General features: G+C 40.0%; 1 protein-coding gene across 1 annotated transcript; it reads left to right on the top strand.

Annotated features, from left to right (window-relative positions):
- Nucleotides 1-7,316: 7,316 nt before the first annotated feature.
- Nucleotides 7,317-10,291, top strand: ZBTB34 (zinc finger and BTB domain containing 34). The gene is made up of 2 exons (XM_010012763.1): nt 7,317-7,357; nt 8,578-10,291. The coding sequence occupies exons 1-2, from the start codon at nt 7,317-7,319 to the stop codon at nt 10,097-10,099; spliced, it is 1,563 nt and encodes a 520-aa protein (XP_010011065.1). The 3' UTR covers nt 10,100-10,291.
- Nucleotides 10,292-11,407: the final 1,116 nt, after the last annotated feature.

Genomic DNA, 11,407 nt, shown 5'->3' with positions numbered 1-11,407 from the left:
AAGGTGGCACAGGATTAGCTGCACCGCAGCCTGTGACGGAGCTCCCGGCGTGCGGGGCTGGGATGTGCCGGTGCCTCATTGCTGGGTCAGTGGGAGCTGCCCAGTGTTCAGGCTGTGAGGAGTGATGGGCTGGGGCAGCACCATGAAAACGTGTTTGTCAGAGCTGCTTTACACCTACTGCAAAAGGTGCTGCTGATAACTAGAGACTATAGCTGCTTCCGTGGTGAAAATAAACACTGGTGCCCGGGAGTTGTGATAGGAGCAAGAGGGACTAAGGTTGTAAAAAGGAACAAGTAGATGGGTTAAAGTGCGTAATAGCAACCCGGTATTACCTCAGTAGCACATAACCTATTGCAATAGCAGGAGGTACAAAAGCCCTCTCCTCTCCCACCCCACTTACGGTTCTGGGGGTGTGTGTATATTTGGAGTCTCATGCTATGAGCTAAAGGGGTTCCTTTCTATTGACAGTGACTTCTGAAAGCCCACAGCTCAGAGTTATTAGCACTCAGAAAGTGTGGACAGTAACTATTTAGTTGACGAAGTCTGTGATCGTTACTTGTAGGGTCTTGTCAGATCACTTTGTAGTAACTTCTAGAGCCAAAACACAGAGATGATTTGCTGAGGTTGCCAATCGTTGGGTGAAGCTTTGTTTATGCAGCAACAGTTGTTTCATTTTTACTCTTTTAATCACTTCCATACAGACAAGCAATTGTGAGGAAGACAATTTGAGAATAAGGGACGAAGGTTGGACTTCAGTTTCACAACTGCTTTCTTTGGATATTTGCTCAAATAAGAGGCTCCTGTTGTTTTATTTGTTTTGCTTTGGGTGTGGGGTTTTTTTAACTATGAAATGCTAAATTTGCAGTTCCAATAATTTCCCCTTGTTGCACCATGCTAAGCATTGAGGTTTGTAGCATCACTGATATTAGCATGTGTATGTATGTATATATACACATATATATAAATCAATAGTTTTTAAATTGGATATTAAAATCACCCACTCCTTCAAGTGATTTTCTGCTCATCACGTTGTGGATGTTGGTGAAGTAAAAATAAATCCTTTTCAATTGTTGTTAGGCAAAAATCTGAATTAGTAAAAACACTTCTCCCCAGAGTGGGGGGGTTTAATGCGTAGCTCGTGCATGCAAGTGACGGGACTGTGTCCTGCCGCGCTCCTTGCCTGGCAGACAGGAGTCTTACCATTGCTTTCACTGTGGATGTTTGGCACTTTGAGTGTTGTCTCTCTGTCTGCAGAGGAGGGATGATGACATTGACTTTCACTGTTACTGTTCTGATACCTACTGATAAAATTGTGCAAGAACTACGTTTTCTAGTAACTACATTTCAGCTTGTACTGACTGGCTTCAGCTTCTGAGGAAGCTGGGGGTTTCCTGCATTTTTATGAGATAATTTAATGAAGCTTTTACATTGTTTTGTAGTCTCCAATACAGGTTCTGTATTTTAGTCTAAAACAGAAGTGAAGCAAACTCATTTCAAAGCTGGTTTCTGCTGAATAATAAGACAAATGCAGCTTTTATTGTATGCTTTACTACAGGTAATACACTATTTGAAGTGTTGGCTGAACTGTCTGTGTTTCCTTTAGTTCCAATGGGCACTTTTTTTTAGCTTAGTTAAAACTTCCCCAAAACATAATATACTTTGTGAATCGAAATTATAGTGATTTGCAAATGGTTGACAATTGGAGGAATGAGGATTTGAAACCTATTTTGTTAAGAAAGGAACTAATTGCTTCCATCGCCATTTATTTTTGAGAGACGTGGTCATTTCCACAACTTTTGCATTGCTCTGATATTAGACTACCAGAAAGGTTCATTTAGGGATTTTTGGGGGGTGGCTTTTGCATCAGGAATCAACTATTCTGTAGACTGTTCAAAATGAGCTTAACAAAAGTGTGGGCAGAGAGTTCATGTATAAACACAGGCTTGTGCAAGCTGGTTTTATTCATACTGGCAGTTTTCTTTACGTGTTAGAGGTGAATCTAACAGAATGAGGTGTTGCACTGAGCTGGAAAGGGGTTTCAGATCACTAGGGATGTAAAAGAAGCCCTAAATAAAGTGCATTTTATCCTACTGGAGATGCTGCAAACAAAATGAAGTTTCATGCTGCAGCAGAGATGTTACAGGGTGTTCTGTTGTGCTGTGGCATCTCTTAGGATCTGCATCTCACCTCTTTGTTAAACTGCCATCTGAGTCCATGACTGTCACTTATTCTGAGATACCAAACTTTCATGTCTCTCTGCAGCAATCCCTCCAGTGTGCCTAAGCTTAAATATATTTGAGTTTAAAAACAAGGAATACTGATCAACCTAAGCAAAGATTGTTGTTTGCTTTATTCATCTATGGCTGGTAACACTTCTAGAATTCAGCTTTGTAATTCCCTGAAAACTCTTCTTCACAAAAGAAGAGTATAAATAAGAGTAATTAAGGAAATGGTGGTGTTTGACATAACAAATACTTGAGCACTAAGTCCATACGTATTTAATGTTCCATTTGAGGGAAGCTTTGAAAGAAAATGGATGAAGCTATTACTTTATGTGGTCAAGCAGATACTTGCAATTTTACCACCGATCTCAAAGCCTATTGCTTTGTGTTTTCTTTGGTTCTAGTTAATAGTCATGTGCTCGTGAATTACTGCTATAAGGTGACATCTAGATGACCAAATTCAGAAAGAGTAAGGTTTTCAACAGCTTTGTGCTTGCCAGAGTGCTATGACTTTGATAAATAATATGTTAAAGAGCTTTTAAATGTTAGTTCTATGTAGTGCAGTCAGAGTTCAGAAAAACCTAGTTAGTACACAAAGGCTTATTTTATAGGTCTCTTCCATTAAGCTCCAAGTGTTCCCTTAAGTGCCAAGTGGAAACATTCCCCCAATCATTCTTTTTGTGGTTGGAAGGAGTTGTTCTAATTTTATATAGATGTCTATGCGTGGCTCTGATTTTAGTGCATAAATTACACTGAGAAGTGTGTCATTAGGTATATTTCCTGTCACCAGGAGGATGCCTCTGGCAGTGTGTTGTACAGAGCACGAAACAGACTGCATGGATGAGGTGGGAATACACAAGGCTCTATTTTTATTATTCATTGTGTGTGTTTCTGGAAAAACCTTTAGTGCAGTTGATTTTTAAATCTATAGAAAACAGCAGGATCTGATCATCTCACCTGAGATAAATATAATTGAGTTTCCTTCATGATCTTTAAAGGCTGGAGAGTTGTTAAGAAAATGGCTGCTTGAATTTAGAAAGAATTGATGCAAACCCCAGTGCTATGTAGCTACATAGTACTGCTTATATTGTTATAAGGATGCTGTAGTTCTGCACAGAATTATCATCTCAGTCGTTGGCAGAGTAGCTTGCCTTTTTACATTATTTATTTGTTTGTTTATTAATGCCTGTGATACTAAAATCTGTCTCCTCACTGTAGGGAAGCTGACCATGCTTCAGAGCCAGATTTTCAGTGAGGCAGCAGCGCTGTGTGTCACACTACATAAGGCCATGCAAGGGCACTCTGTTAAATGCTGGCTTTTTAAAGAGAATATAGTACTTAACTGTTACGAGTCTAAACTGGCAAAAGACTGTATGATCAGTTTCTTTCCTGTTTTCAAAGGTTATTTGAAGAGGACTCTTATGAATGGCCCTAAACTGCGAAGTACCAGATTGTAGTTTTTCTTTGGTACAGCGTTAATTGTTGTGGCTGCTGTAATCTGAAAACAAAGGCAAATTTAAACTGAAAGGAGTGAGAGCGATGAAGATTTTTTCCCTAAATCTTCCCTGATCACAGACAAGAGAGTTACATTCCTAGGTTAAAATTCTTTTGAGTGATGATACTTTTCTGCAGTGACGTCTCTTCACAGCTGGCGTAGTAAATACTGAATGCTCTGAAGTGCAAGGGAGGAGTGCAGTGATGTGTACAAATGCCTGTTTCTTTTCTTGCTTTTTCTCCGTATCCTGAGCAGAATCGCATGGGGTATCCATTCTTGGTGTTGTGGAGCACTTTTCTTGTTTTAGTCTTCATTTTTGTTATGATCCTCTTAACTTCTCTACATATTTCTGTTTCCAGACACGCTACAACACCTTTGATTTGTAACGTCTGGTTTTTCCCCAAGGAACCCAGGTTGCTGAGCTAACTAAAGAAAATGCAGGGGATCTTTCCTCACACCTTTGTGTGAGTTCAGATGAGCAGAATCTGTATTACTCACCTGTCCATGACAACAGCAAATCATACATCAGTGGTGAATGAAATTAAACAGGTGCAGACTTAGAAGCAGAAACTAATACGACGTTGGCAGACGCACAGCTTCGTGTTGTAGTTATATGATGCTTCTCTGCTGCTACTGTATGATGTCAGTAAAATTAAAATACCAAATGTGTTTTGTCACCATCTATTCTTGGGGTTTTAAGTGAAACAAGAGCTTTTCTAGAACATAGTTTTTAAAGTAGGTTTCTTTTGAAATCTAATGTGAAATGTTAAATGCATGTCCTATTTGCTGTCATGCTCACAGGTTGCTGCAGTGAACACTGTTGTTTGAAGACACGGGGCAGTGAGCCACTACTAGTAAATTCATACTGTGGCCTGTGTTTGCTGTGTAAGACCCTGATGAGTAAACGCAATGCAGGCGTGAAGAGAATTGATATGATTCTTTTGGGTGTGACTGGATCATCTACAGAAATAGACAGGAGGCTCAATGCTGAGCCCTGCTAAGACTTAGTGAACTTAGTGTCCAGCTGTGGCCTGTGCTTTAAAACAAGGAAGCCTTTAGCCAATTTCTTGGATATATAACATATATAAAACCCTCAAATACTTTGATCTGCTTATGCAGGGAGGTTGAGAGAGGACCTGTTCATAGCCCAGTGCCCAGAGGTGGACTTACATTTTACAGGACTTTAACCTAACGTTGCACTCTCCCGCAGGCAAAGGTGGAATCCAAAGCAAGACAAAAGGCATTATTTTTTAACCTTGAGACTACCTGGCATTGCTATGACTTATGCTACTTCTCACTACCCTTCAAATGCTTGAATTTGTATAATACAAACAAAATTGTCTTCATTCTGAACTTTCGATAGGTCCAAAGCTAATTTGTGCTTTCGAGTATCTTTCTGCTACTCTCCTCATCCCAAAGGAAGAGCTTTAGGGAGACATTTCAACTTGGAGGAAGCTGTTAAAAAAAAAATGGAGGTTTCTTATCAGCCTTTACAAACTGTAGTCATCTTCCAGAATGGTTTCAGAAATAGTTCAACCATAAATCATGCTACTGAAAGAGCTGCCAGCATTGAGGGATAATTGAGTATTGTTATGATGCAGTACCCTCCTGAACAATATTTTGGTGAATTCTACTGGAATTTGATTATGGAACTGCTAACTTGATTCTGTACGGAAAGAAAACCTTCTTGTGTATGAGAATACAATCTAACGATTACTTTTATTGTTTAGATAGTGACATTGGGGATTTACGTGAATAAATAAAATCATTCTTCTAACCATTAATCATCAGTAAACCACTGCAAGTGGTGCCTGCTCTGGTGTGTGTAATGCCAGATTTTTCCTCGGGTCTTGCCTTCCAAAACTTGTGCAACAAAGTTGGAATTCCCCAGCAAAATCACTGCGGTCTCGGTGCTGTTCCTGCTGCAGTCCTGCCTGAATGAACCCTGAATGTTCAGGGGTTCATTGGCATCCTTGTCGGTTCCTGCACTGCTCCAAGTAGAGATTTCAGAGTTCGGCTGGAAGTGAGGGGAGGTTTCCCTTCTGCCAAGTGCTGCTGCTGTTCTAAATTCTTGTCATTTAACCCCAGCTTTCTACAGATGTTTTCAAGGTCACAGGAAGGATGTGTCTTCAAAGGAGGAAAGGAAGGTGGAAAAGTAGTCACAAGTGTATGCTGTAGCTTGTTTGCTTTCTTTTTTTAAGAGCAGATGGGTACAGAAACTCGTTATCCACTGCTTTCTGGGCTGTGTTTTGTGTACTTGATCTGTTTGCCTTCAAAGCAATACTGTATATTCTCTTGATCCCTATTTCTGTATCTTTCTGCTTACGTTGACAGCCACACATGCAGACTTTTAGCTCCATCATTCTCTCCACTCACTACCAGGATTTGTGCTGTTTACTCCTAACATTCTAAGGAAAATAAGCTTCTTTGTTTCCCAAAAGAAAGATTAAACAAATCTGAGAACAGGGATGTAGAACTGCTTATGGATATTTATACCTATGGGCATAATTGGATGTTCTAGCGGAGTTGTGATGTGCAGGGATCACTGAGGATCCCCTTCCTCTTGGTGTCCCTGTCTTCCTGGTTCTCCTGCTTTCTCTGGGATGTGGTCACAGTCCATTTTCAATGTGTGGCCATGTCCTAGAGAATGTGAATTAATTTAGAGATACTAAGATGCCATGATCAAATGAACATTTACTTTTTTTCTCAATGGTAAGACATAAAATGTCCATTTTCCTTCTACTCAGGTACCTTCATTCATTCCTTCTGTCTGGACCAGTGCAAGTGGTGACAATTTGTATTTTAATATCTTGTCTAGGTCCAAGTTGTCTTCCCAGTGGCATGGGTGCAGCTGGCAGGGACTTGAGCAGTGGCTCTCTGCGCCATGTGCAGGGATGCTCAATAACACAGATGAGGTTGCTGTTTAACTACACTGCTGTTAGGCCAGGGTTTGTTTGTTTGTTGTAATGTTTGATTTCTGACTTGTGTCTGACTTGCATCAGCTCACGAGCTCTGAATCGTTTTGTAGCTTTGTTGCCCTGCCAAAGGTATCTTTGTCTAGAGAGCTGTGATCTTATCACTGCTGTTAACCACCTTCTAGTCCTTATTTCCCTCAGCAGATGAAAGAGCACATAAATCGTCTTTTGTCCCGCTTCTACGTAACAACTGGAAAAACTCAAAGGAAGTCTGTTTTTTACCCATTTTAATCTATGACCCACTGGTATCTTACAGAACATGTTCAGCAACTCTTGACAACCTGATTTTGAATGCTCTGTGAGAGTTTTGGGCGGTTTCTAAGTCAGACATAATGTTACTTAAGTCAGGAAATTGGCTGTCTTGTTTCTCTGCTGAAAAAAGTTCCATTTGTGGAGATGATGAATGTTCGTTTTAAGTGACAGCAGACACAGCTCCAGCTCTTCCCTGTAGGCTTTTTATCATATTCCTATCTGTTGATTTTGTTTTTAGAGTGTCTGAATTCTCATAATTTGATTTAAATTGTTCATATGTCCCATTACAGCATGTAACATAAGACATAAATAGAAAAAAAAATCCACTAGTATGTTGTGATACATTGGACATGCTTCCTGCGTCAGAAGTCAATGGATGATGTTGAGATCTGTTTATGCAGTTGGAAAAACAGGTATGATGGCAATATTATGTGGTTTAGACTTCTGCATTAGTAAGAACAAGAATAGCAATAAAAGTCTGAAGATTTGGGGGCACTGGATTAGGGGCCCAGTCTTGGAAACATAGAGTGGTGTCTGCTACAGAGAGACACATTCGAGGGGACAAGTGTGTGTGCGTGCTTTGTATGGTAATACTCCATGAGAAACTGGTAACAACCTTTAGATCTTGGTTTGAAACATATACATCTCCCTACATGCTCTTGGAATGTGCTTTCCCAGTGTATCAGGCAAGTTTGAGTACCCATGGCTTCTGAGTCAGGGTAGAATTCAAATGTCAGATGATTGTAGCTAGGAAATTGCTGCTGTGTCAGATGAGCTTCAGTGTTCACATCACGGTTGGTCTAAAAAGAAATCCCAAAAGGAAATTTAAAAAGCTTGAGAGTCCCTGGGTGGCTCCAGCACTTTCCCTTCAAACGCTGCCTTGTAGATTGACCCAAATTCAGTATTACCTGGGAACCTCTGATAACGCTGGGTGAATAGTTTGGAACTGAGTCCGCACTTAAACGTTTCCTTTCACCAGGATTTCTTTGGTTTGTGGTGTCCATATTGAAAGATTGATTTTTATGTTTTTAAGTAATTATTTAGATTATTTTCTAAGGAAGTAGATGTTTAAGCAGAAATCTCGCTGTGTAGTGTATTCATCTCCTCTGAAATAAATTTGACATACCTAGACTTAAATGGTTTCAAAACACATTCGTGTGTGTTTGTGCACACACACGTGCTCCTGTTGCTTTTCTTTAGCAGGTTTTTCAAGCTTCATGAAGAAGCTTCCAAAAATCATTCTTGGGCAATTTAACAACGCAAATATCAATGTAGTATCTGGCTTGAACGACTCCTAAAGCTTCTGAAGTTTTTAACTTGCCTAGAGTTAAATCAGAGTAAAATCACAGAGTTCCTTTTAGGACATAGACTGTTGCAGGGAGTCTGTCAAGGATTATGAGCATTGAATTGTGAATGTTGCAGAGGGTTAATTCAAATTATAGAAATGCAAGAACTGGGTAGATTAAGACTCTCTATTTTGTATTATGACAAGTGTTTATCCCAACTGTTTTGTTGTAATGCACCTTAAAGAGATCAATGTGGTGATTTAACTTCCACGTGTGCAAGCATTTATTTTTGCAATGGGAAACTCTGCATTCGTTCTCGGCTGTAAATCTTCTCATTTTTCTTTCAGATTACTCTTTACATCAGTAGAAATGGACAGCAGCAGTTTCATTCAGTTTGATGTGCCCGAGTACAGCAACACTGTTCTGAGCCAGTTAAACGAGCTCCGCCTGCAAGGGAAGCTATGTGACATCATTGTGCATATTCAGGGTCAGCCATTTCGAGCCCATAAAGCTGTCCTAGCTGCCAGTTCTCCCTATTTCCGTGACCATTCAGCGCTGAGCACCATGAGTGGCTTATCAATATCAGTTATTAAAAACCCCAATGTTTTTGAACAGTTGCTTTCTTTTTGTTACACTGGAAGGATGTCCTTACAGCTGAAGGATGTTGTTAGTTTTCTAACCGCAGCTAGCTTTCTACAGATGCAGTGCGTCATTGATAAATGCACACAGATACTGGAGAGTATTCACTCGAAGATCAGTGTTGGTGATGTTGACTCTGTCACTGTTGGTGCTGAAGAAAATCCAGAAAATCGCAATGGAGTTAAGGACAGCAGCTACTTTGCCAATCCCATTGAGATATCTCCCCCCTATTGCTCTCAGGTGCGACAGTCAACAGCAGGCAGCGATCTTCGGATGGAAACTACTCCAAGCAAAACTCTACGTAGTCGTCTGCAAGAAGAAGGGCATTCAGATCGAGGAAGCAGTGGGAGTATCTCTGAATATGAGATTCAAATTGAAGGTGATCATGAGCAAGGAGACCTGATAGTAAGGGAAAGTCAGATTGCCGAGGTGAAAGTTAAAATGGAGAAGTCTGACAGGCCAAGCTGCTCCGATAGCTCTTCGCTTGGTGACGATGGATATCATACTGAAATGGTGGATGGAGAGCAAGTGGTAGCAGTAAATGTTGGTTCCTATGGGTCTGTCTTACAACATGTTTATTCGTTTTCCCATGCCTCATCACAGGCTGCAGGTATGTCAGAAACCTTCGGAAGCCTGAGCAATACGAGTCCATCCAGGTCAATGCTAAGCTGTTTCAGAGGGGGTCGCGCACGCCAGAAACGGGTATCCGCTGGTCACTTGCATAGTGATGTTCAGGGCTTGGTGCAAGGGGCTGACAGTGAATCCATGGTGAGTAACCCAGGATATGAAAACAGTCCACGGGAAAGAAACGCAAGAGGTCATTGGTATCCATACAATGAGAGGCTGATCTGTATCTACTGTGGAAAGTCTTTCAACCAGAAAGGGAGCCTTGATCGACACATGCGGTTGCACATGGGAATAACTCCTTTCGTGTGCAAGTTCTGTGGGAAGAAATATACCCGCAAGGACCAACTTGAGTATCATATTCGTGGTCACACAGATGACAAGCCCTTTCGCTGTGAGATCTGCGGGAAATGTTTTCCTTTCCAGGGTACACTCAACCAGCACTTGCGAAAAAATCACCCTGGGGTAACAGAAGTAAGAACCAGGGTAGAGTCTCCAGACAGAACAGAAGCATTTGCGGAACAGAAAGTAGATAATGATGCTTCAGCTTCTGAAGCTATGGATTCTAGTATGGAAATTCATGCAATGTCTAATGCATCTGATTAAAATACTACATTCTAAGTGCAACACAAACAAGCACATTACTAATGTATTTTTAAAAATATATTATTCTTTTAGTAATCTTCAGTACAAGTATAACAGCCTTTTAATTTTCCTGACCTTCTGGAAATCAGTTTGAAATGGTTTCTGGAGAAGACTACATAAGTATTCTTTATTTTTGAAGGAGGCTGGGTTGGTTGTTGTTTTGTTGGGGGGGGGGGTTGTTTTGTTTTGTTTTGTTTTACTTTTGAAGATGCTCAAAATCTAAAAGACAGTGTGCTGGGGAAAGCATAGAAAGAGTCTGCTAAAGTGTCCCTACTGGTTGATCTGGCAAGACACAAATTCCAGTGGAGAAAGATATTAGAATAAGATTGGCAGCTCTGCTGGATACACCAAGAAGCTGTAATCTTCCCTTAGTTTATTTCTGAAACCCTGTTGCTGGTAACGAGTTACACAGCAGTGGGGAGAGAGAATATTACAGCTTTGGTTCCTTCCATGTGTCACGATGAAATCTGTTTGCTTTTACTAACTGTTTTTGGTAGTTAGTCTGTTTATATATATAAATTTGCTTTATATATATAAAATGCTTTCACTTTTCCTATTCTGGTTGAGGTGAATGTAAAAGTATGTCAAGGTTTATACCATGTACCACTCTTACAACTGCTAGGTCTCCTCTCTGCTTAGGATTTAGAACTTCGGACTTTGGGAGGATGGTTTTGGTTTTAGAAGAATGTTGTTTGGTTTTCATTTTATTCAACTATTACTTTGTGTGCAAAAGTGAGCAAAGCGAATTACCTTGGTTTAATAGCTTTGCTTTATAACATATATAAACCAAATGCCATAAATCTATTAAATTATGGTTAAATTGTTGAAGGGTTATGTTAGTTGTCTAGAATGCAAGCTGGACAACCTGTGGTGCTGACCTTTTTATATATATAGAGATAGATATATCTATATATATATATATCTTAAAAAAAATATTAGCAAACCTAAAAGTAGCATTGTGGTTTTAAATGTGTTTTTACTGGCCTCAGAATCTACCTTCATTTCGTACTGTAGAACCATACCAGGTAACTAAATTTAACTTCATCACTCTTCGTGGTTGGTTAAAACCTGAGAGCGATGTTGTTAACCACAGTATTTCCAAGCAGTGTTTTAATAGGTCTCTTCACAGAGAGCTGTTTTCAGGTGCACATTGACTTCCTACTTAAAGCTCCAAGTGATATGTCAGCACTTGGAATTTGTACTTTTTTTTGTATAAAAAAAACAAAATACTCTATGGGAATTTCGAGCAATATGTCTGTTATTTCATTT

Source organism: Nestor notabilis, unplaced genomic scaffold (assembly GCF_000696875.1).
Source record: "Nestor notabilis isolate BGI_N333 unplaced genomic scaffold, ASM69687v1 scaffold30114, whole genome shotgun sequence".
Classification (NCBI taxonomy): Eukaryota; Metazoa; Chordata; class Aves; order Psittaciformes; family Psittacidae; genus Nestor; species Nestor notabilis.
The sequence above is the reverse complement of the archived record's forward strand: the minus strand, read 5'-3'. Positions and strand labels throughout refer to the sequence as shown.